Source organism: Lycorma delicatula, chromosome 4 (genome assembly GCF_047948215.1).
Source record: "Lycorma delicatula isolate Av1 chromosome 4, ASM4794821v1, whole genome shotgun sequence".
Taxonomy (NCBI): Eukaryota; Metazoa; Arthropoda; class Insecta; order Hemiptera; family Fulgoridae; genus Lycorma; species Lycorma delicatula.
Window position 1 is genome coordinate 48440501 of NC_134458.1, and position 23351 is coordinate 48463851.

Genomic DNA, 23351 nt, shown 5'->3' on the forward strand with positions numbered 1-23351 from the left:
AAGCTCAAATGAAAATAATCAGCGATATAATCAATTTCTTCAAACAGATCTCTTCTTGTTTTTACAATTAAGCCGTGAGTTTATGTTATTTTAATTTGCTTACCTGATCAAAGGGAATTAGCAACAGTAAATAGTAAATAACAGAAAAGTTGCTTTATTTAAAAAATAAGGCTAATAAGGTTTTAATAAGGCTTTAATAAAAAATGAGGTATAAATATTATATCTGAGTGCACAAAATATAAATGAATGATATTGTAAAAAATAAGTAAATTTAAAGTAAGGCTTTAATAAAAAATGAGGTATAAAGATTTCATCTGAGTGCACAAAATATAAATGAATAATAATATTGTAAAAAATAAGTAAATTTAAAGTAAGGCTTTAATAAAAAATGAGGTATAAAGATTTCATCTGAGTGCACAAAATATAAATGAATAATGATATTGTAAAAAATAAGTAAATTTAAAGTTTGGTGATCAAAAGACAACCTTTCAGTGTCTTCAGATTATAGCAATGTGTTCTCAGGCTAAATGACGTTTTATATGAAATGTGTCAAAATCTCATACATAATAAATTAAATTATGACTAATTAAAATCTTTGGATTGCCATTAATCATTATAATTTTAAACATTTGTGCAAAGATAAAATTAAAGAAGGAAATATATTTACATTGTAACAACATAAACATTAACTATAATGTCAGTATTTTGTTGTCGTCGAAAAAATACTGCTAATAATAATCCATTTTTGTAACATCACTAGAACAGATATTAATGCACTTTAAGATTTACAGTTAAACCAGCAATGTTAACAACACACTTTCCCATCTCAATAATACAAATAAGAAAATAATAATAATATGACACATAAAATATAAGAGAAAAACCAACAAATATGAAATACACATAAAAAATAATTTTAAATAGGAAGCTTGTGGCACAATTACCTACTCTACAATAAATTAGAAACACTACTACAACATGGTTATAAAAAAGTAAATAAGAACAGCACCAATTCATATGTATATATATTTATAAATAATCATTTTATTAAACATGTTATACAACCACTGGTTTATCTTAAATAAAATTAAAATTTGACTGCCACCAAACTTACACAAAATAAATAATCTCACCAAAAAATATTTGCAACAGTTATTGATATTACCAGTAAATAAAACATCAAATCATGTACCATACAAAATAAAAATTAAGTTTTATCTAAATCGGTCAGAACACTTTAGGAACATCCTTCCCGTCCATGAATCTGTCAGGAATGGAATGAACTGGAATGACTAATCAATGGGAAAGATGGTTTAAAAGCAAAAAAAACAAAAAAAAACCGTAAATGTTAAACAAAAATTAATTTTTATAATACATGATAAGTAAATTAAAAATCATCACATATGTGATGTATGATGTTTAATTCAATAACAAATCAAGTTTATTTATTGAGGGTGTATTATACACTAACTGATAAAATCATTTTATGCGAGATAATTCTTTTTGTATCAGTAAGGTAGAAGTAAATTTTTCATTTTATTATACATCCACACACACACATTCACACACACGCATTTCAATTGTAAAAATACAGTCTTTAAATGTAATTTTATATTAAAGCTAAACTAGTTGTCGCTTACCTATGAATATTTTTCTAGTGCAAACAAATGACTTCAATTATGATAAATACATGCTTAAGTAAATAACAAAAAACTATGATTATGTAATTAAACAACAATGTTAATTTTTTATGACAACCCAAAGAATGAACATTTTAGTAAATTACTAATAAGAAGAAATAACTTATCACAAGAGAATTTTTTTTTGAAGAATTGACTACTAAACTTATACAAAATTTAAATGTATTAATGATTTTTGAAATCTTAATTATAATTAGAATATTTTGTATCATAAAACCTAAATAATTTATAATACAAAAAATTCCTTTTGTATTGATAACATGACAATTAATTGGCAGTAAATATGATTATCTACTGATAGAGAGAACAAAGCACTTTAGAACAACAAACATTACTTGAAAAAAACCTCAACTCAAAAACATATAATGATTACACATAAATAAAATTTAACACATCAATTAAATCTCTTAAAAATATTTATCATAGAATTAATTTGATTTTCAACTTCTCTTTGCTTAAGGTAACACAATTATCAATCACGCAGTTACTTATATAACGATAATACAAAATTATGTAAAAATTAATAATACAGCATCAGATGCATGTCTCATCCACATCCAACTAAAATTAAAGATTCATTTTAATATAATTTAATTCATGAATTTAACTTTTAAAGAGTAACAATAAATTATGAACATGAGAGCAGATATATTAAAAAAAGTTATTCCTCTTTCCTCTGAAAATTCCAGACACATTTAATTGAGTTTATGTCTTTTAATCGAACAGCTGATATCACATAAAGTAAAACTGAAACTGACTTCTGTGATGAGTATCTACACTATTTAAGCAACATAAAAATTATTAAAAATAAATTAAACATAACTAAAATACATAATGGCATACAACTAAAACTGACTTGTCATATGAAATTTGAAAAAAAAAAAAAATGTATTCATCTTAAGAAAAAAAAGAAGCAAACAGATAAAACTTACAAGAAGAGAACTGAATAATAAAATGGGTTATCAGAAAATTTCATATTTGATCATGATTTCTGTTCAGTAGTAATGTGTTAAATTTTACACCATGCATCTAATTAATTATACTAATGGTATTAAAAGCGTTATAAAAATGTGCAACAAGTAGTAAATATTAATCTGACTATTAAACAACTGCAACAGTTGTTATTAAAAATATTATGCGATCAGTTTAGTTGACCTGTTAAATCAAAACAAAATATATTACTTTATCAATAAACGTTAATATACAACAATCTCCTCACTTCATAAATGGCACAGCAGGGCATGCACATAGTAAAAATTTATCACTGAAAAATTTGAAAATTACTACATAAATTACAAATATATACATAAATTTTTCATACTTTTCATTGTACTGTAGCATATAATATATATTAAAATCACAGACAAGAAAACTTACCAATACAAAATGCTTTTGAGATTGTATTATTGAAAATTACACTACATGAATTTCAGATTCACTTTTCTCTTTCAATTTTTAGTTTCAAAATCTGGCTATTCAAATTCAATATTACTTTTTTACTGCCTTTGAGAAATTCTGAAGTTTCTTCAAAACTAAGAAATTTATCTTTGGTTGTAAGAAACCTATAGTTATTACAGTTGTACTTGTGTATTCATAAGTCTTACTGTATTAGTTTTCTTAGCAATTTTTATCAATTACAATCTTTAGTGCTATGATAGCCTGATACCAACTTATGCCTAATTCTGCTGCCTCTTTAATTATATGTTTTTTTCTTTTGTAATTAAAAAAATGGAAAATTTATAAGAAAAGTTATTTTGCATAATAAATAAGTCAAGAATTAGACAACTGATAAAACATGAGTGAAACAACTGTGTGTAGTTAGTATTTAAAAAAAAAAAAAAATTATAAGGATTCTTGCATAACAGCTGCAAAATCCTTTTCTGACTTAAAGAAAGGGAAAAATGCTATAACAGATGCTGCCGTTTTGTTATAAGTCATCAAACTGAAAAATAAGACAGGGTCTATGGCCATAGTGGTTCATGTTACAATTTTATGATAAGAAAACATTATTCATTAAAAAAGAACCAGCAGATAATGAAATAAAATTCATGGAGGAGGCTGTTATCATGTCATTACAAAAAAACACCTTCCCAGCATCAAATTGGTAAAGAGATGAAATGGTTGTGTTGTTTGTTAGATGCTTAATTATATGGTAAACTCTAAATGTGAAAAGAAATTACAAGGAACACACACAAATGACTGTTTATGAAAACCTGTAATATTCAAGAGTTACTACTGACAGAAACAAACTGCATCTTAATATTAAATTCTTACTGAATACTGAATAGAACCACACTGAATGAAAAATTTTGTTCAGAGAATATTAAATAAGACACAAAAGAAATGAAGGCTAATGAATAAATAGTTGGTATAAGTTTGGGAATAAACCTGGATATACTAGCCAAGGTTATGAAATTTTACTGGCCATTTACCAAAGCAAATTAAGTCATGATAGAGAAATAATAATTACGAGTAATTATAGGAATATGTACGAGTGGAGTATTTTATCCACCTGATGTTTATTTAAACTATTACAAGATTAAATGTAAAAATAGTATGAGACTTGGTTTAGCAACTAACATTTTCAGACGAGAGACAAAATAAAATGCAACAGCAATTACAAATTATAAAGTGGAGTTCTAAAGTCGAAAAGAAATTCCAAACACTTAAAAAATAATTCTTAAATTATTTTGTCTGTATGTAGAAGAAATACATAATACATCTTTCCATCTTGTAGAAAATACACAGTTTTCATCTGTTCAGAAGATAGCATTTACTAATAATATGTGCAAAAAGATTTTCAGAAGATAGTAGCATAGATGATCATTTTGAAAATGAAGAGAGAATCTGATTACGACTGAAATATTATGAAAATACTAAATTATGTTAGAAAAAATCTTTTATTGTATTTAATTAGAATTTATTTTTCAATGAATTCCACACATATTTAAATTCTTGGTGCTTGTTTATATTGATTTAATTTTTCATTTAACTAAATTGTAATTCTTGTCTTCTTTCATTTATTACAAATAAATTTTATGTTCTTAAATTTAGTGAATTTACAGTTTTCATTTATATTAAATTACTATTTAATCTTTTTTCTGAAACAAATTGTTTTCTAAAACTCATTTCTCTTGAATTTTAATTAATATGGTATAGATTAACCCATGTATAACCTTTCAATAATAAAAATCTTACCACTTCCATTACATAGTGTGATAAAAAAAATTATTTTTAATACGAAAAATTATATACAAGAGTAGAAACCTCATTTTTAACAATGTAAAGCATAAGATGAAAAAAACTCTGTCACTAATACACATCAATAAGTTTATTCTTTTTTCTGTCTGTATTCTTATTGTTTTTATGTTATATCACAATGAAGTGACTAACAGGAAGCTTTATATAAGGAAAAATTTATATATATATAAACCAATAAAATCATACTGGATATGCTGTCTTCATTATATTTAATTTCAAATATACCAATTACATAGACCAGTAAGATAGTAAAACACTGCAACTCAATCGTGTCTCATTAAGTAGTTAAATTTCAGTAAGCTTATAAATACATTTGATAATACACACATTAAAAATTGTTGGTACAAAGCTGTATAAAAAACTAACACAATCTGTGTTAGAAACAATTATTATTACAATATTTTTAATATGTGTACTTTCAAACTTAGACTGTTGTTGCAGCAACAAAAGCACTATTTTGGTGAGTATCATACATTCTTCTTGTTAGTATGCAAAATTAGTATATTTGAAAGCAGTGAATGTCGAAATATAAATAAATATATTTTAACATAAACTCACTTTGAATGTTCAAGACTACTTTGCATTATAAGTATAGTAACATTTTAACTGAGCCACTGTTAATATCCAACTATGCAATTTCATATTTATAATAAAAATATTAAACTTCAATAATTAAATTATTCAGTTTATATATAAATTCAAATTCATTAATATTCTTACTTCAAATTTATTACTAACTACTTCAGCCTAATTTAATGAAATAAGTATAATTTTAAATGTTAATAAAACCGGTTCGATGCGACAGCTGCAAAAAAAATTAATTATTATGAAAAGTGTAATCTTCTAGCAAGTAAATGTATGCTGCTGACATTACATGGGATCACTTAAATAATGTGGCGATATAATAATAATTAAAAGTTTGTTCGACCTACAATTTACTGTATCACCTGAAATTACAGTCACTATTAAATTATAAATATGTCTATTTGGGTCTCTCGAGTCGATTTTTTGTTCATTCGTTTCTTCAAAGTCTGTAAAAAATATATAAAAATTTTAGTTTAGCATTATGATGAGAAACTTGCTAAGATCTATAGATGTCAAAATATTAAGGGATAATTAAATGAATTATATTAGTGGAAAAATAGATAGAGTTGTACTTATTCATTAGATCACAAAAAATTTATATAAAGTACTTTCACAGCATGAGCAGACTTATTTATACACATAACTAAAATATGAAAATAAAAATATCACTTTATAAATATATATAGTCAAAAAATATTAAAAATGTGAGCATGTATACTGTTATAATATAAAATGTCAGTATATATACTGTTGTCATATTTAAAAACATCCTACATCCACCATAGTACAGATTCAACTATAAAACAGACTACAGAATCAAATATAATAATAGTATATACATGCCAACATTTTAATACTTTTTTCTATAAGCATTTTAAAAAGTAATATTTTTAATTTTCATATTTTAATTGTGTATTTTATAGATAAGTCTGTAGATAATGGAGCTGATGCTCTGAAAATACTTCAGACAGATAGGTAAGTGTTCTTACTTTTTATGAACTATATCTGGTGGTATAATATAAATATATTATTATTATATGTTAGTGACCTTAACAAAATTTATCTTTTGCTTATTAGTAACAAATATTGACATTAAAACTAATATATGTATGAACTGATAATAAATGATGAAATGAGATTTTAAATCATGACCACAACAATCTATTAAGCGATTTATGTAATTTACAGAACTATCCTTAATTAGCAGTCTAACACCACATGCTCCTATGATAAGCATGTCATGAAAGATGGCACCATATTATGTAGGTAGCAGAAAAATTATAATGCTATGGAATGCCGAGTATCCCAACCCCATAGGGGGAAGACACCTACCTTGTGACGACCACCCCCTCTGTTCCAAGCCCTGAGGGGCTTTACTGGAAGTCGTCTTTAGACCCTAAACTGATTACATCTCACAGTCATCAGTTGGCCTCAGTCAGGATGCCACCAATGTAAATGCCTCAGCAGACATTTGCATAAGTAAAATACAAATAAAATTTTGCCTTCACGTAGGCCTCAAATGGACATTTTCACATCCAACCTAACTGACCGAAACCGCGAACCCCGCACCTAGTAAAGATTTGACAACACCGTTCGTGACTGTGAATGCTTCAGAAAACGAACGAGTTTAAAGTTAAATCAGTGCTACACTCATATCAATCAAAATTATGTTTTACGCAACATAGAAATTCAGACCTACACCCAATTAAGTCACCTAACAAGGGGAATGCAACCTCATAAGGAATGCAGAGAAAAAATCAAATTCCACTTTAAACTTGGGAAGACTGCAATTGTGCAATTAATGAAGCAAATGTATGGGGGGGGGGGGAATAAGTTTATCTTTCAGCACAACCCTTCAGGTAGTTCACACAGTTCAAAAATGGTACAAATTCTTGCTGATGAAAACATACCTCTTGAATATCAAACTTTTTTTTTTAATAAAATGAAGTCATTTCCAAAAAAACAAGAAAATGGATTTATAAACATTGTGCGACCAGCTGATTTTGGTGTTGAGACAACAATTCACCGAATCTTAATGTAAAATTTGAGCAAGAAAAAAGGCTATTTTTCAGTTTTTTCCTATACTCTTTGTCAGATAACCAAAAATATTAACTTCTGTAATATATAAGTGCCAGCCTATTAAATAAAAAATTGATTTTGATAACGGGTGGAAGTTCGTGTTTTCACTGAAAGTCAAGATCTGTTTTCAATTATCAAAGATGCTAAGACAATTCTAGTGTTCTGAGAACTGAAAAGGAATTATTTACTTCAAGTTTGTCCTTAAGGGACAACAAACTGTCACTGGAAGTTTTATTTGAGTATTTTGGAAGACTTTGGAGAAAGATTTCCCATGTCAGGCCAAAGTACTTGGGGTTAAACAGTTTTTTTCATGACAAAGCACTATTTTTTTATCACAAAGTATTTCTTTGGTTCTTTGGTAAACAATTATGTGTCTTCAATCATCATCAACTATCATATTTTCCTTATTTGTCTACCTGCAATTTTTTAAGGTTTTCAAAGTTAATATTACTGTTGAAAGGGTGATTTTTTTATTGTTGAAGACATTCAGCAAAATGTGACATTAAATTTTAAGACCAAGACTTGCATAGATTTTTCAGTACTATCACACAGTGCCACTTGCTAAATCAGCACAGAAAGGACTTTCTTTAAATAAAATACAGGTAATATTAAACTTTGTTTCTATTTAATTTCATCCTGTGTCATTATTTAATTGCTGGACTATGCATTACAATCTGCTATACCAAATTATGAATTACAGTACTATTACAAATAACTTAAGCAGAGTATTCATAACAATTGTTGCAGCTTATTTGTTTACTCCTAGCTATATATAAAATAATATTGTTTTCAAAAACTGAAAAGAATCAAATACTTGTGCTGAAATTTGGAACCACTACGATAAATAAGTTGTATTTATCTAAGTAAAAGATAAATTACCAAATTTCAGAATAAATATCTTGAAAATGGTAAAAATTGGTTCAAGAAACTTCTGTAAAAGTTAAACCAAACTCATTTAAAGTAAAATTAATAAATACCTTAACGTAGATCATTTTTATGTTAATAATTAATTGCATCAATTTGCAAGGTCTGTTCAAAAAGTTGGACAACATTTATTGAAGTTCTCTTTAAAAATGGTTACCAGCTGTGCTGTTGAATTCATTATTATGTCCTCCTGGGCGGGAAGTTGGGACCCTTTCAGCAGCATCTTCAGTTTGGGGAACAACCAGAAATCACAAGTTGGTGAATAAGAATCCTGGCAACCTGAGGAATTCTGAGCTTGATCTGGATTAGATGTGATGAATAGGTGGGTAAATTATTGCACTGATACTATCATTTGCCTGATTCCCACTAGTCTGGTCTCCTGCATGGAACTACATCATGAACACAACGCAGAACCTCCAGATAGTATTCTACAGTCTGGCTTTCTATTATGTATTTGTCTCACAGCTACAATATTAGTTGGGGAAAAAAGCAGTTAGCATCACTTTCACTTGTTTTGGTTTACTGGTCTTGTTTTGGTTTCTCACTTGTCTCCTCACTTGTTTTGGTTTACTGGTCTTAGGGATGATCATGTCTTCCACTGAGAAAATTAAGCTTTGGTTTCTAGACTAAATTCACACACCCAAAATTTATCACAAATTACCACAGTCATAAGGAAGTTAGGATCACTGTTGGCAGGCACACCTCAACGTGACCTGTGCAATGACAAAATGAATATATTTCTGTTTAAGTGAAAGCAACTTTGACAAAAATTTCAAATCTATTATGTGCATGTCCAAATCATCTATTAAATTTTGTGTTGTCTTTAAAATTAACTGGATGGTCAATCAACAAATTTCCATGATCAAACTGCATACATTGTTAACAGCATTTAGATTTTGGCTTATTCACAGCCTACCAATATGCTGATAATTTTCAACTGAAATTCAGTCATTTTGACAATCTACCATGCTTGACTTTTGTAATCCCCCACAGCTTTGATCCGAAAAGCCAGTTTAACCTTATGAATTGTTTCGTTGTGGTTATTACCAAGCTTTTGATAGAACTTGAAGCAGTAATCTTGTTTCATTGATACAATGCGTTCCACTGTTATGGACAAATTACAAATGCAAAAAGGACCTATTATGCTAACACTCACAATGGCTGCTGGACAACAATTGACATTCTATGAGGTTAAAAAAATATACTCATATGAACTATTCACTATGTCACAAAACGTTGTAGCAAATATAAATATGAATTCAGCATGTATGAGTTATATCTAAGTAGTTTAGGCTGAATCATTCTGTCACTCCCATGTGCAAGTACAATTATTTTATGTGTATTTCCAATTGTTTTATGCATATAATAATGCACTGTAAACTATCACTTGTCTTGCACCATGGCATGTCAATGATAAGCAATTAAAAATCTTGTTGAGTATTTGCTATTGATGTTTAATAACAATAACACCATTTGTAATGGTTGACACCATTATTCAGTTCAGTGAAAGAAAGTATTTCAGTTTGTTATTGTCTTATTCTATATAGTATGATACAGTTTTATAGTTCATTTTTATAACAGTTTTATTTATTTAGAGTTTTTTCATTAATTATAATTTACCCTGTGTTTCTGTGCCAACTGGGTTTCAACAATGTATGATTTTGTCGTGAGACATAAACCAAGAAAACCCTGGTGGCTACAAAAAACAATAATCAGCAATGTATATATAAAACCTTAAAACAAGGTGACCCTGAAACTGCAGTCAGAGACACTGTTTGAAAAGCAAGTAGTGCAACAGGCGTTAGCGAAAGAATAATTTATAATATAATAAAATACAAAATTGTTGGTAAACATGTTATGATTTTACTAAAACCGCTATCAGAAAAAAATTTCATTCATTTATTTCAATAACGAGCTTCCTAACTTAAACAAAATATTGAATGCCATGAATACCGATCCTGAACTGCCAAATTTTTCTGGAAGTACATTACATCGTGATTTAAAATCAATGCATTTCTGTTTCATGTCTAGAAAAATAATTCTTTATTGACTGAATACAAAGATATTTCATGGATTAGAGAATATTTAAGAAAAAAAAGCGATTTCTTGAAGAGAGTAAGACACTTTATTATCTAAATCAAACTTTGTTTAATGCAAGAGATGTATGAGAAAAGGTAGGGGTGGAAAAAGAAAAAAAATAGTGCAAAAGACGCTTTTATGAAATTTTTGTCAATTGGGGTGAAAACCACAGCTAGAAAAGTAAACAATTAATAGTAATGCATGTAACAAGTAGAAATGAGTTTTTGGGTATTTCAATCCAGATCTTCCCAAGAATATCATGATGAAATGAATGGTAACAATTTTATGTGGTGGTTTCAAGAAACTGTTGCTAAAGGATTCATGACAGTAATGTGGATTGCGCTGTACCACTGCCTGAAAACTGAAATAATTCCAAATGCTTCAACCAAAAGATCAGAAATGGCCAAAAAGTTATAACTGAAGAAGAATATGTACATCAAAGAAATGTTAAAAATAGAACTTATAAGATTAGTAAAATCAGTTAACAATATATTCATTATAAAGTAGATGAAACAGCAAAATTAAAAAATTGTGTCGAGAACTTTCCACATACATCTTTCCATACAATTGCAATTTTAACCCAATAGAACTGATATGGGCACAAGTCAAAGGCTACATTGGAAGTAATAACACAATATTTAACTTGAGTGATGTAAAAAATCTATTGATAGGTGTTAATAGAGTAGATGCAAATGCTTAGAAAAATTGTGTTCAACATGTAATTAAAGATGAAAAAAAAGCATGGGAAGTGAACAGTTTGGGTGGAAATATTACTAAAGATATTGTGATATATTTGGGAAAAGACAACAATAGTTCAACAGACAGCAGTTTATCAGGTACTGAAGAAATGCATTGAGGAAAGAAATAATCTTTTTCTGTTTTACTTGGTGAAATTTTAATTTAGTGGAAAGATAAATGCCATTTTATCACAATTTTCTAATTTCTGAATTATAAGTTAGTTTTACTTCATTTTTATGTTAAAAGTAAAGAGAAGTGTCTTTTTTTCTTGGATGGACTGCGCTAAATTAAATTAAGTCAGAATCGTCATACTGTTACTGTTACTGTTTGGTATGCTGTACGCTTTTGTAAATCTTGTAGTGCTCTATGAAGTTTTGCTGTTTGCATTCAAATACTTTCAGAGGAAAAAATATGGTTGGATACTTTTTGAACAGACCTGGTGCAATGGTAATAATAAACCATACTTGGATGGTTACAGATTTATTGCCTTGTGTACACAGTCAATTAGAAAATTTTCCAGACTGATTTTTTTTTTTTTTTTGAAACACAAGCAGTGCTCTAAATTATCAACACTTTCATTATCATCTATTATATGATGAAATTATATCATCTATATTATGATGTGAAGCACCTCTGTTAGAGACAGATTAAAAAAAGGATCAATGTTTAATTCCTTCTATAAAAATTTGTTTAGATTACTACCATAAATGGGTCAATCCATTTGAAGTGTCCCAAAAAACATAAGCTGTTGCTTGACCAGTTCAAAAAAAATTGAAACATACCCACTTGTTTCCTACTTGTCTCAGGACCTTAAAACTATTTTTAAAAAAATTTTATTTAAGCAGTTTACCTGTGGCAGCCATTTTTGTTACGGTGCACACACTTATTTTTACGATTGTAAGGGTTTATGAAAAAAATCAACTAAAAAACTATTGGTACCGGAGGGATGGAACAAAAAGCAATTTAATCATATTTTCTCAAGGTAAAATATTGGCCCAGTGGTATATTTACCTATCTCTCTCTTCTTTCTATGAGAAAATTATTAATAAAGTTGAACATGAAAAACGGTGGAAATTCACTTTTGGTAATTTTTTTCAAGAGGCAGGGATGGCATACACAGTTTGAATTATTTTTTATACGTAGGTATATGTTAGTAGTTTTGCCATAAATAATATTAATGGTGATTGATATACTTACCCCGTAAATGTTTATGAAAATTTGAAAACTATTTTTTTTTTTAAATTCAAATAACTCTGATAGGGGCTGGTGATAAAAATGTCAAATTTGCACTACTTACAACTTACAGTGTTTTTGTAGTTGTTGATGGCAAATAAAAAGGTTTCCCGTGTATTGTACTAATAAAAAAATTATAATCTCTCAAAAATCATGAAAAACCTGTTAAAAGTGATACTATTTTGACTCACTAAATAAACGCTCCTGGGGGGGGGGGGGTTCTTGTCTTCTTGGCACTTTAATATTTTTATACTTATTACTATAGCTGAAATAGACTGTTTGAACCATTCAACCGTGTTCATGTTATAACAGATGCTTGAAGTCATTTCCAGTCGTCAGGAAAATTAATGTTGCAACATGCTCATTTATTCTTGTTGCCTCATTTAGCTTTGCAGTTACAGACTGGTCAGTCTGACATTAGTCAGTGACCTGTTCACATTTTTACTGAGTGTCTCAAATTTCATCCTGTGTTTAGAAGCGTTTATTAAATAAATAAGTTTTACTTAGTAATATATTTGCAAATTTTAAAATCAGTTAAATTTTACATTATTTTCCAGTAATTTCACACAAGAAAATGGAAGAACAATGTTCCATAGGGATTTATGTGAATGAAGTGTCATAAAACAGTAAATGGTACAGTGCCAAAAGAACTCATTAAAATTTGTGAATTTAGTGATGAAAACCAACAACTTATTTATTTATGTGTTAATTCAGATGTCACTAGTGTTTGTAAATATCATGAAAAAAAATTTTTTGTCAAAATTCAGTCACCTGTATGGACAGTTCTGTGGTGACCCATTGAGAACTCATAAAAGACAGTTAAGAAAAACTTAAGACAAATAACATAACAGCTAGCTCTTAAAGAATATATTTTTCCATATTTCAATTTAGTTCCTGGAAAGTCTCTTTGTGTTAACTATTTCAAAAGTATTTTTTCGAAGCCTTGAAAAGGACGATGTGCAGGTTCATTTTTTCCAACCAGCTGGACTATGTACACCATTTCAAAAGTCTCAACAAGACAAACTGTGGGTACTGATCTGCAAAGTCCTGAGAAATTTGACATCACTTGAACTAACTACAGTGACGGGGGTCATTCTCACACATTTTCAAGAGAATTATCAGAAGAGATATCACAGCTGTTAGTTAATCACACTAAATAATAAACTTTCATTGCTACAAAAACAGGCTACTTCATTAAAGAATAATTAATATTTTGCTACAATTTATTTTTTCTTTGATAGTGTTTACAAAAATAAATCAATATAAAAATAAAAATGAATTCCTGAAAAAAGATGTAAGCTACTCATTGAAATTTCTATTGGGTAAGTTTTACAAGCATTTTTGGACTGGAAATTGTATTAGGCTACTGGTACTGGTTATCATTAAATTATGACCTATCATTAATAATTTAAAAATATTGAAAATGTCAACTTTAACATTATACAACTTCATCATCATGGGGCTAAATATAAAAGATGTTAAGTACAAAGAAAAGAAACTCCCTTGAAGCTCTTATTTAGCTAGTCAAAATGGTATCGCTTTTAGCAGGTTTTTATTGATTTTTGAGAGGTTATAACATTTTTATTAGTACAATACACAAGAAACCTTTTTATTTACCATAAACATGTACAAAAACACTGCAAGTAGTGTAAATTTAAGATTTTTATCAACAGCCCCATCATAGTTATTTGAAGCCAAAATTTGTATTTTTAAAAAAGAATTGTTTTCAAAACTTCATGGGTAAGTATATCACCATTACTATTATTTATGGTAAAACTACTAACATATACCTACATATAAAAAAATAATTCAAACTGTGTATGACATCCCTGTCTCTTGAAAAAAATTACGAAAAGTGAAATTTCACCGTTTCTCATGTTCAACTTTATTGGTAATTTTCTCATAGAAAGAAGAGGGATAGGTAAATAAACCACTGGACCAATATTTTACATTGAGAAAATATGATTAAATTGCTTTTTGTTTCATCCTTCCAGGACTAATAGTTTTTTAGTAATGGTTTTTTCTGTAAACCCTTACAATCACAAAAATAGGTGTGCGCACTGTAACAAAAATGGCCACCACAGGTAAACTGCATAAATAAAGAATTAAAAAAAAAAAAATAGTTTTAAGGTCATGAGGCAAGTAGGAAACAAGTGGGTAAGATTTAATTTTTTTTTGAATTTGTCAAGCAACCAGTTTATGTTTTTTTGGGACACTTCAAATGGATTGACCCAAACATGATTGGTATCAACCATTTCAAGGTAAATAGAACAAAGAAAAAACTCATTAAAAACAAATGTTATATACATTAAATAAAACAACAATACTTTAGTACATATGTTTAATTTATAAACATATTTTAAACAAGTAAAAAAAAAACCCACAGCACAATTAGTAAACAAAATACAATTAATCTGGGAAACTCCAATTTTTTTAGTTAATTATAAAACAACAATTAATACAGATATGAGAAAATTAGTATACAAATGTTTGGTAATTTATAGTGAATATTATAAATGAACATACTTTATGACATGTAACAATTCAAAGAATTACTATTGTTTAATAAGAGTCAATGTAGATTAAAACTTTGTCTCAGCAAAACAAAAGATCATGATAGAGATAGAACATAACCTTTAAGGGTTCATCTCCCTCCTATGGGTTTAGACCCTAAAATAAAATATTTATATTATACAAAGTCTGTTCAGAAAATAACCGAACTTAATTTTTTTAATCTTTATTATTAAATTTTATAGATTATTGGTTCTTATCCCATTCAAAGTACTCCCCTCCCCTATTTAAACACTTTTCCCAATGGTGTTTCTACTTTGCAAAATAGTCCTGGATAGCTTCATTTCAAATGGCCTGTGATGAATTTGCTTTAATGTCATCAATAGCCTCAAAACAGCGTCCTTTCATCACAGATTTTAATTTTAGAAATAAGAAAAAATTGCAAAGAGCCAAGTCTGGTGAGTAGAGAGGATGAGGGAGAACAGTCATCTGATTTTTGGCACAAAACTGACCAATTGACAAAGCTGAGTGTGCAAACGCATTGTCACGGTGAAGGAACCATGAGCTATCTCACCACAACTCTGGTCTCTCTTTGCTGATTTTTTCACATAACTGTAAAATGCCTTGATAGTATGCATGGTTAACTGTTTCACCTTGAGGCTAGGATTCAAAATGCACAATTCCATTAAAACTGAAAAAAAACAGAGAGCATCACTTTGACAATGGATATGTGATCCACTGTGATTATTGAACTTTAGTTTCAATGTTATAGCCGTAAACCCAGCATTTGTCTCCCATTATGGTCCTTTGCATGAATGTTTCATCATCATTGGCTTGGTCAAGAAGTTGCCGACAAACGCCCACTTAATGTTCTTTCTGCTGTTTGGACATCATCAAACGAAGAACAAAGTTTTCTGCAACTAGATGCATGTTCAATTTTTCAGTCAAAATGTCACGCCATGATCCAATCGAGATGCTAACCTCTTCTGCAAGTTCTCTGAGTCAATCAGCGATTTTCATGGGATTGTTGATTTTCTGAACATGGGTGTTGTCAGCTGAAGTTGAAGGTCTTCCTGGTCGAGGGTCATCTTCAATTGACTGAAGACCACTTTTAGATCGTGAAAACCATTCATAACATTGTATATGACCCAGAGCATCACCTCCATAAGCTTGTCTAAAAAGTTAAACGTTTCTGTGAAAGTTTTCCCCAGTTTCATGCAAAAGTTTATGTTGTATTGTTGCTCCTGAAAATTGCACATTAAAAAATAACTACAAAATGCACAATTCCATTAAAACTGAAAAAAAAAACAGAGAGCATCACTTTGACAATGGACTCACTTACACATGCACTCAAATAACACGAAAACTAAATTATATCAACAATCCAAGAACATGTGATTATAGAAGAGGTTATGTGAAACACACTGCTGCCGACCACAAGTCACTAAATATCTCCATTGGCGCATAATTCAAAATGTTCAGTTATTTTTTGAACAGATCTCATATTGTCAGTTAAAGAAAAAATCAAATGTCATTAAATAAAATACTTTTTAAAATAATTAATTCACCTTTTAATTTAAAATAAAACAATAATTAACATTTTATAAAGAAAATTACCAATTATGATTAGCTAGCTGAAGGCTGATTTTTTGGTGATGTCGGTACGGACGATCCTTGTTGTGCTCTTCTAATATAAAGGTGTAATAATTTCAATTTGCTTCCATTAAGTGAGCTCAAATGAGGTCTTAATTGATCCTCACCTACACTGGTATGTAATGCTACCATACAGAATACCGCTGATTTCCTCACTGAACTTTCTTCGTTGTCATAAGCCTAAAAATTAAAAGTTACACAATGCAATAATCATAAACATTTACTCAGCCTAATCTCTCAGGAAACTTGGTAAAATCATACTAAAGTCAGAGTTTATCTAGAACATAAAACTATTAATCATAAAAGAATTTATACTTTGAACCAGAATATTTCTGAATTTAGATCTTACAAAACTTTTCTTTTTATATTTTAAATATCTATTTAATTAATTTTTACAGATTTCAAAATTGTCCACAGATCAAAACCATTACAGAAAATAATTAGATTTTATAATATCAAAATAAAGAAACTCCAATCCAAAAAAAACCTATATCTACTCAAAATACTCACATAAGCATATATTATAACATACATCAGAAAAAGAAATTATATAATATAAGGTGGAGCTATAACCATTAATGTTGTAACCGACCTGACACGAAACACTTGTCGCATCCAAAAAATGGTATAGTCATTCACAAGAAAAACAAGCATATGGTCACTAAGGAAAGTGATAATTAAGGTGGTTCACTGCTGATTTTTTCACAGAGTTGAGAATATTGTTTTATATAAACTTGCTAACTTCCAACAAACGCACATAATATTCAGTCCTGCAAGTGATAACTTAAATGTTCACCACAGGCAGATGATCATAGGAACTGGCTGTATAATGAACATCATAACTCTAAGAGAAAGAAACTCCAACTATGGCCAATTTTGAATTGTTTTTAGTTAATTTTTTACATTAATTATTACAACAACAATAACTGAAAGCAAATTTTTTATTTAAGTTAAGATTAAATTAAAAATTATGACTAAAGATGGACTGAAGATGTCTCCTTAGTGGCAAATTCTGTTTTATTATTCTATCAGATGGTTTATTTGTAAATATACAGTAATTAGTATTATAAATCTATATCCTATTAATACTGCCGACATAACAGGTTAAATTTTCTCTTAATACTGTCTCAACTTATACAAACAGTTTTTACAAAACTTATATAAATTGGTCTAGTCTAAAATAATTTAATGGTTTTCATAAAACTGATTGAATTTAAACAGTTTGTAAATAAATATATTTGAGATGCTCTAATAATAATCATCACAATCATAATTACAGCTATTAATATCAATATTTCTGAATTACTCTATTTTTAATTTTGTATTTGTTACATTATCGGTGTTCTGCAACATTACATAATTTAGAATTTTAATTTTTGTGTGCTGTGGTATTTTTAAATAGATGCCAGAATGATTATATTACTGATATATTTCCTATCACAGGCATCAACATTTTTTTTGTATATTCAGCTTGTATTAATTTCTGAACAGGAAATATTAGATGGATTGAGGATGATGTAAAGTCTGATTCATTATTGATAACAAAAAAAAAAAAAAAAACACGTGGTTGCAAATATTTTTGTCTTTACTTATTTAATTTCATCAAGAAAAAACTGAATAAACAGGAGAAAACCAAATATTTGAGACTGATTCCAAGCATCCATGTCAATGAATTAGCAGTAAAAAAGTAAAAAGTATTCATATTTTGATCAATTATTCTAACCTTATCATTCCTTAATATGGAGTGGATAAAATCTCCAAATTAATTACACCTGAACTAAATAAAATATCATCCTTGATGTACCAGAAGTAAAAGGAATAAAAAATTAATTTTCTTCAACAGTTAAACTATCACTTAATCCAAAACACAATTTTATAGTACATTTTAAATTAGTTGAACTTTACTTGTAGCCTTATCATATATATTCCATGAAAATATGTAATTTAGCTCATTTGACACACAGTAACATTGGATCTCCACCATAACATAATTTATAAACAAAATAATGAAGTCATACACTACCTTTAACTTAATGAATAATTAATATACTACGAATTAAGTTAGGATGACCATAATAATCAACTGATTTACAAAGTATATATATAAAAGGAAGTTTGTTAAATTCTCAATAAACACTACAGAACAGAAGTATTAGAAGAAGTTCTAAATAATAAAGCATATATAAGCTTTGATTCTAATAAAAGAAAGAGTATAAAATTATTAATTTCAATTAAATTTATCAGAAAAAGTTAAAAACATTAAAAAAACATTCTTATCTTTAACAAGTAATATTCCCTGTAAATATCTTTCATTTTTTTGTTTTCTTTTTCTTTCTTTAAAATAAAAGTTAAGTCTATTAACACTAAAATTTAAACTATTATCCCAACCCCAAAACATTAAATTATCTAAATCTTTTTGTGGCAAAAAACATGACTTAGTGAGTCAATTACTTTAAAAAATCTATCAGCCACATAAATTAAAATCATTGACTTTTAAACTACTAATATAATGTAACAAATAAACAAATTTCTCTAAGAGATTTTTCTAAAAATTAACACATGTAGGAGAAATGAGTGCATTGTGCACTCCATGTGAGATAAATATAGCGCACGCATATAGCAGGTGGAACTATGAATTTGAAAAACATTACCTGTACTTAAGCTATTTATGAGTCAGTTAAAAGCAATCCTAGTAATGTTTCCTCACAATAGTTCTGGTAAACCTTTTGACTGCTGTATTCAGCATTTTAGTGAATTTTTTAAAGACATTTTAATTACAAAGACAAACATACAGTAAATCAAAATTTATTAGTGTGTGACAACAGGAATAATGTTCAATAGTTACAAAATGAAAAATTCTGTACATGGTTTTACTACGTAAAAAGTTTGTTTTTCAAAAAGAAAGAAAGTAATTTATATAATCCATATGAAACTGATGTGGATTGAGTTATTCTATATATATATATAGAATTACTTCTTACCTGAATCAGTCCTGGCATAAGATCTGGTAAATAATTTTGTACAGGATCTCGACCTCGTGTTTCTACTAGTTTTGTTAAAGTTTTAATGGCACCAAGATTAACAGGATAGTCACCAGTGGTTATAAGAGGAACTAGAACCCTAATGACTAATTCTGGTGCCAATAGAGAAGCGATTGTTGCTGCACAGATTTCAGCACTTCTCTGAACCTGAGATAATCAAATAAAAGATGAAGTACATTTAATTAATAAAGAAACCAATTTATAAATTTTATAGTAATTAATTTATAATTAAATGGTAATCTAGAAATTCCTCCATAAAATATTATAAATCAATGAGTTGTATGTTAATTTAGAAATCTCCATGATAGTTGGTGTTTATTAGTTTTGACCTTGATAACCATGTTCCTTGTTCATTCAGCAACATTGCATATGTAGTGTTGTAAAATCCTACATAAGTTCGGTCAGAATGTGCTTATTAATTAACAGTAACAACAAATAGCAGTTGAAAGACAGAAACAAGGAAACAAAAGTATGCAAATCAAACTGGTATGGTTAGACTTAACTTGTAGAGCTTTGGCAAGAAAATACCTTTGATCTAGACCAGTTCAACCTCTGTATTATCTTAAATAGCTAACTTTATCCACTCAGCATTTTAGTATAGTTTGGTTCCAGTGGAATTGTATGATAAAAATTGCTATACAAAAAATTCATGTTGGAATTGCAGTAAGTAAACAATACTTACATTAAAATTTACTGTGAATTATTTTATTGTTTACTATATAATTATTTTGTTCTCTACTTTACCACAGATCTCTTTCAATCAAAGGAAGCTTAGCTGTTTTACCCTTTGCTTTCAATTTCTAAAGACCAAACATTCTTCTAACTTCATTATCCTTCATTAGATTTATACTTTCAGCATCTACTTATTATAATGTAGGTATATTGTTATCAGAAGTGTTTTTTTCATTTTCTTTTTACCAGTGCCTTCTCTTGTGCCTCAATTATATGTTTTGATTTCATTCATAGTTCATCTACTTATTTGCCACAGTATCCAATTTTGCAGTGACTATTAAGCCTGCTCCTCTCATTTTTGAAATTTTAACATGACAATCTGTATTAATTTACATATATTCTTTTTCTTAGCTCCCAGTTTTAAGTTTTACAAACTTAAACATACATTCCATAAAAAATTAAATTTTGCTTACTATTAAGTCTGTTTCTGAGTAGGTTCTCAAATTTAAGCTGTAGAGTAATCAAAGCCTAACATAAACTAGCTTTAATTTTCTGTCTCACTGGTAGATGACTTTCAACAGGGGTAACAGCAATTTCCCTATAACTAATGAAAGGGGTGGTATCTATATCAGAAATCATTCCTTAATCTGATCTCTCTATAGATACTAAACTGCTTACATAGTACTTGTGGTATTGCTAATTGATTCTAAAAGATAAGCTCTGTCATCATTTCTATCAGCACTGACATCTCAAGATTTCTAAAAGAAGTAAAAAAACTCTATCAACTTATACATTGTTTATGAAATATTTGACTTAAAAGAGACTGTTAACATCCTATACAGCAAGAGATACCACCAAGACAAGATGGTCACACACATACATGGAGGGTGGTCCAGAAAGCAACGTACGTTTATGTGTAGTGTGGTGATGGGAGGGGATAGAGCTGCGATCTTGGTGTGAAAATGTTTCAACACTCAGTACGCATCAAGCTGTTGTAGTATGTGGACTGTGATTTTTCTATTTTGTTCGTTGTGAATTACTGAAACGTGTGCTTCAACAGAAAATCCTGTGAGTTGGGAGGTGCTCTCAGTGATTAGGTTTTTATTGGAAAAAACCATCAAACCAGTTGAAATTCATCGGCAACTTTGTGAGGTGTACAGAGATGGAATAATGAGTGAAGGTGGAGTGAGGCAGTGGTACATTCAGTTTAAAAATGGCCGCAACAATATTCATGATGAGGACTGCAGTGGTCGGCCTAGCCTTGTGACTGATGAACTGACAATGAAGATCAGTGATAAAATTTGTGAAAATCGCCACATTATGATTACAGAACTCTCACTTCATTTTCCCCAAATTTCATGAAGTTTACTGTATGAAATTACATTGGGGAAGCTTGGTTATCAAAGTTTTGTGTAAGATGGGCGCCAAAAATCTAAGGTAAAAAATTTCTACAGAGAAAGAATTGAAAAGTTGGGCATTGTTATAAGTGCCTCAATTTAAATGGTGACTATATAGAAAAGTAGTTTAAGATTGTCCCTTTCAAATGTATATAATAAAACTTCTTTTTTTTATTTGGTTGGTTTTTTATTTCAAAAAGTAACTTACTTTCTGGACAGCTCTTGTATATGTTTATATTTTTTATTTTATATATATATATTAAATAAAAATAAAATTCAGTTATCTACCACAGTACAGAATCCAAAAATGTATCTTATCTTATCTCATTACTTCTTATTTATAAACAAAAGCGTTTTCGAGACTTACCCTCATTGTTAGTCGATCATAAAATTAAAAAAACCTCAAATTACACACTAAAAAATATGTCAAGAAATTAAAATTATCGCATATGTAGTATAATATATGAAGTCAACAATTTAAATAAAAATTTAACATTTATAATAATATAAAAAAATTTTAAATCTCTTAAATATAATTGTGGCTAGCCAACACATACAGTACTGTACTAATATTTTATAAAATTGACAAAAGTGCTGCTATCTATATCAGTTTTAATAAGAAAATCATTATCAAACTCTGTCTGCAGATTAATCAAGCTGAACATTTTTTAATATTTGTATATATAATATTTTTCCAAAATGTACAATCTTTTATCATTATTATCACATTCTTTTACAATTTTAATTATTCCCAAATTTGTTTCTAAATAAGTATTGGAATGTTTGTTAACAATTAAATGGTCAGCAACATTAGAAAATCCTAACTAATTATTTTTATAATGTTTAAAATTTTCTGCAAATCTTACCCTAAATGACCTTTAGTTCTCCCAATATAAATTTTACTACAATCATTACATGTTATCTTATAAACCCACATGAATTATTAGAATCATTATTATTATTATTATGGAATTTTAAATGTTTTATTATATGGTTGTTTGGCTTATATGCGGTTTATATTTTTCATTTTTAAAAACAATAACATTTTCAATAATATTATTAGTATAGAAGTATTTTATATAGATATTATCACTGACATATGTATTATTTATAGTTTTCAATGTTGTTATATTATTAAATTAAAATTTTTGTTTTTTATAAATATTATCAATTAATGAGGTACTATATCCATTATTTACTGAAATACTTTTTATGATATTTATTTCTGTATCTAATTTTTCCCTGTAATTCTAATGTATTGCTCTATTCAACATATTTGCAAATATATTAATTTTATATGACCAGTACTGTATGTCGTGGCTAACCACAAGCATATTTAAGAGATTTAAATATTTAAAAAAAATCCTTTATATTATTAAGAATATTTAATTTTTATTTTAATTATTGACTATATACATTATACTATATATGTGACAATCTTAATTTCTCGACATATTTTTTAATGTGTAATTTGAAGT

At 28.3% G+C, this 23351-nt stretch overlaps 1 protein-coding gene across 3 annotated transcripts in view; it reads right to left on the reverse strand.

Moving 5' to 3' along the window:
* Window positions 1–428: 428 nt before the first annotated feature.
* Window positions 429–23351, reverse strand: part of chb (CLIP-associating protein) — a 246653-nt gene continuing 223730 nt past the window's right edge. For all 3 annotated transcript variants that reach the window (XM_075362879.1, XM_075362878.1, XM_075362877.1), the window contains 3 exons: window positions 19745–19951; window positions 16728–16943; window positions 429–5992 (listed from right to left, as the gene is read on the reverse strand). In XM_075362879.1, the coding sequence (XP_075218994.1) occupies window positions 16737–16943; window positions 19745–19951 (414 nt within the window). In that variant the 3' untranslated portion in view covers window positions 429–5992; window positions 16728–16736. The remainder of the gene's footprint in view (window positions 5993–16727; window positions 16944–19744; window positions 19952–23351) is intronic.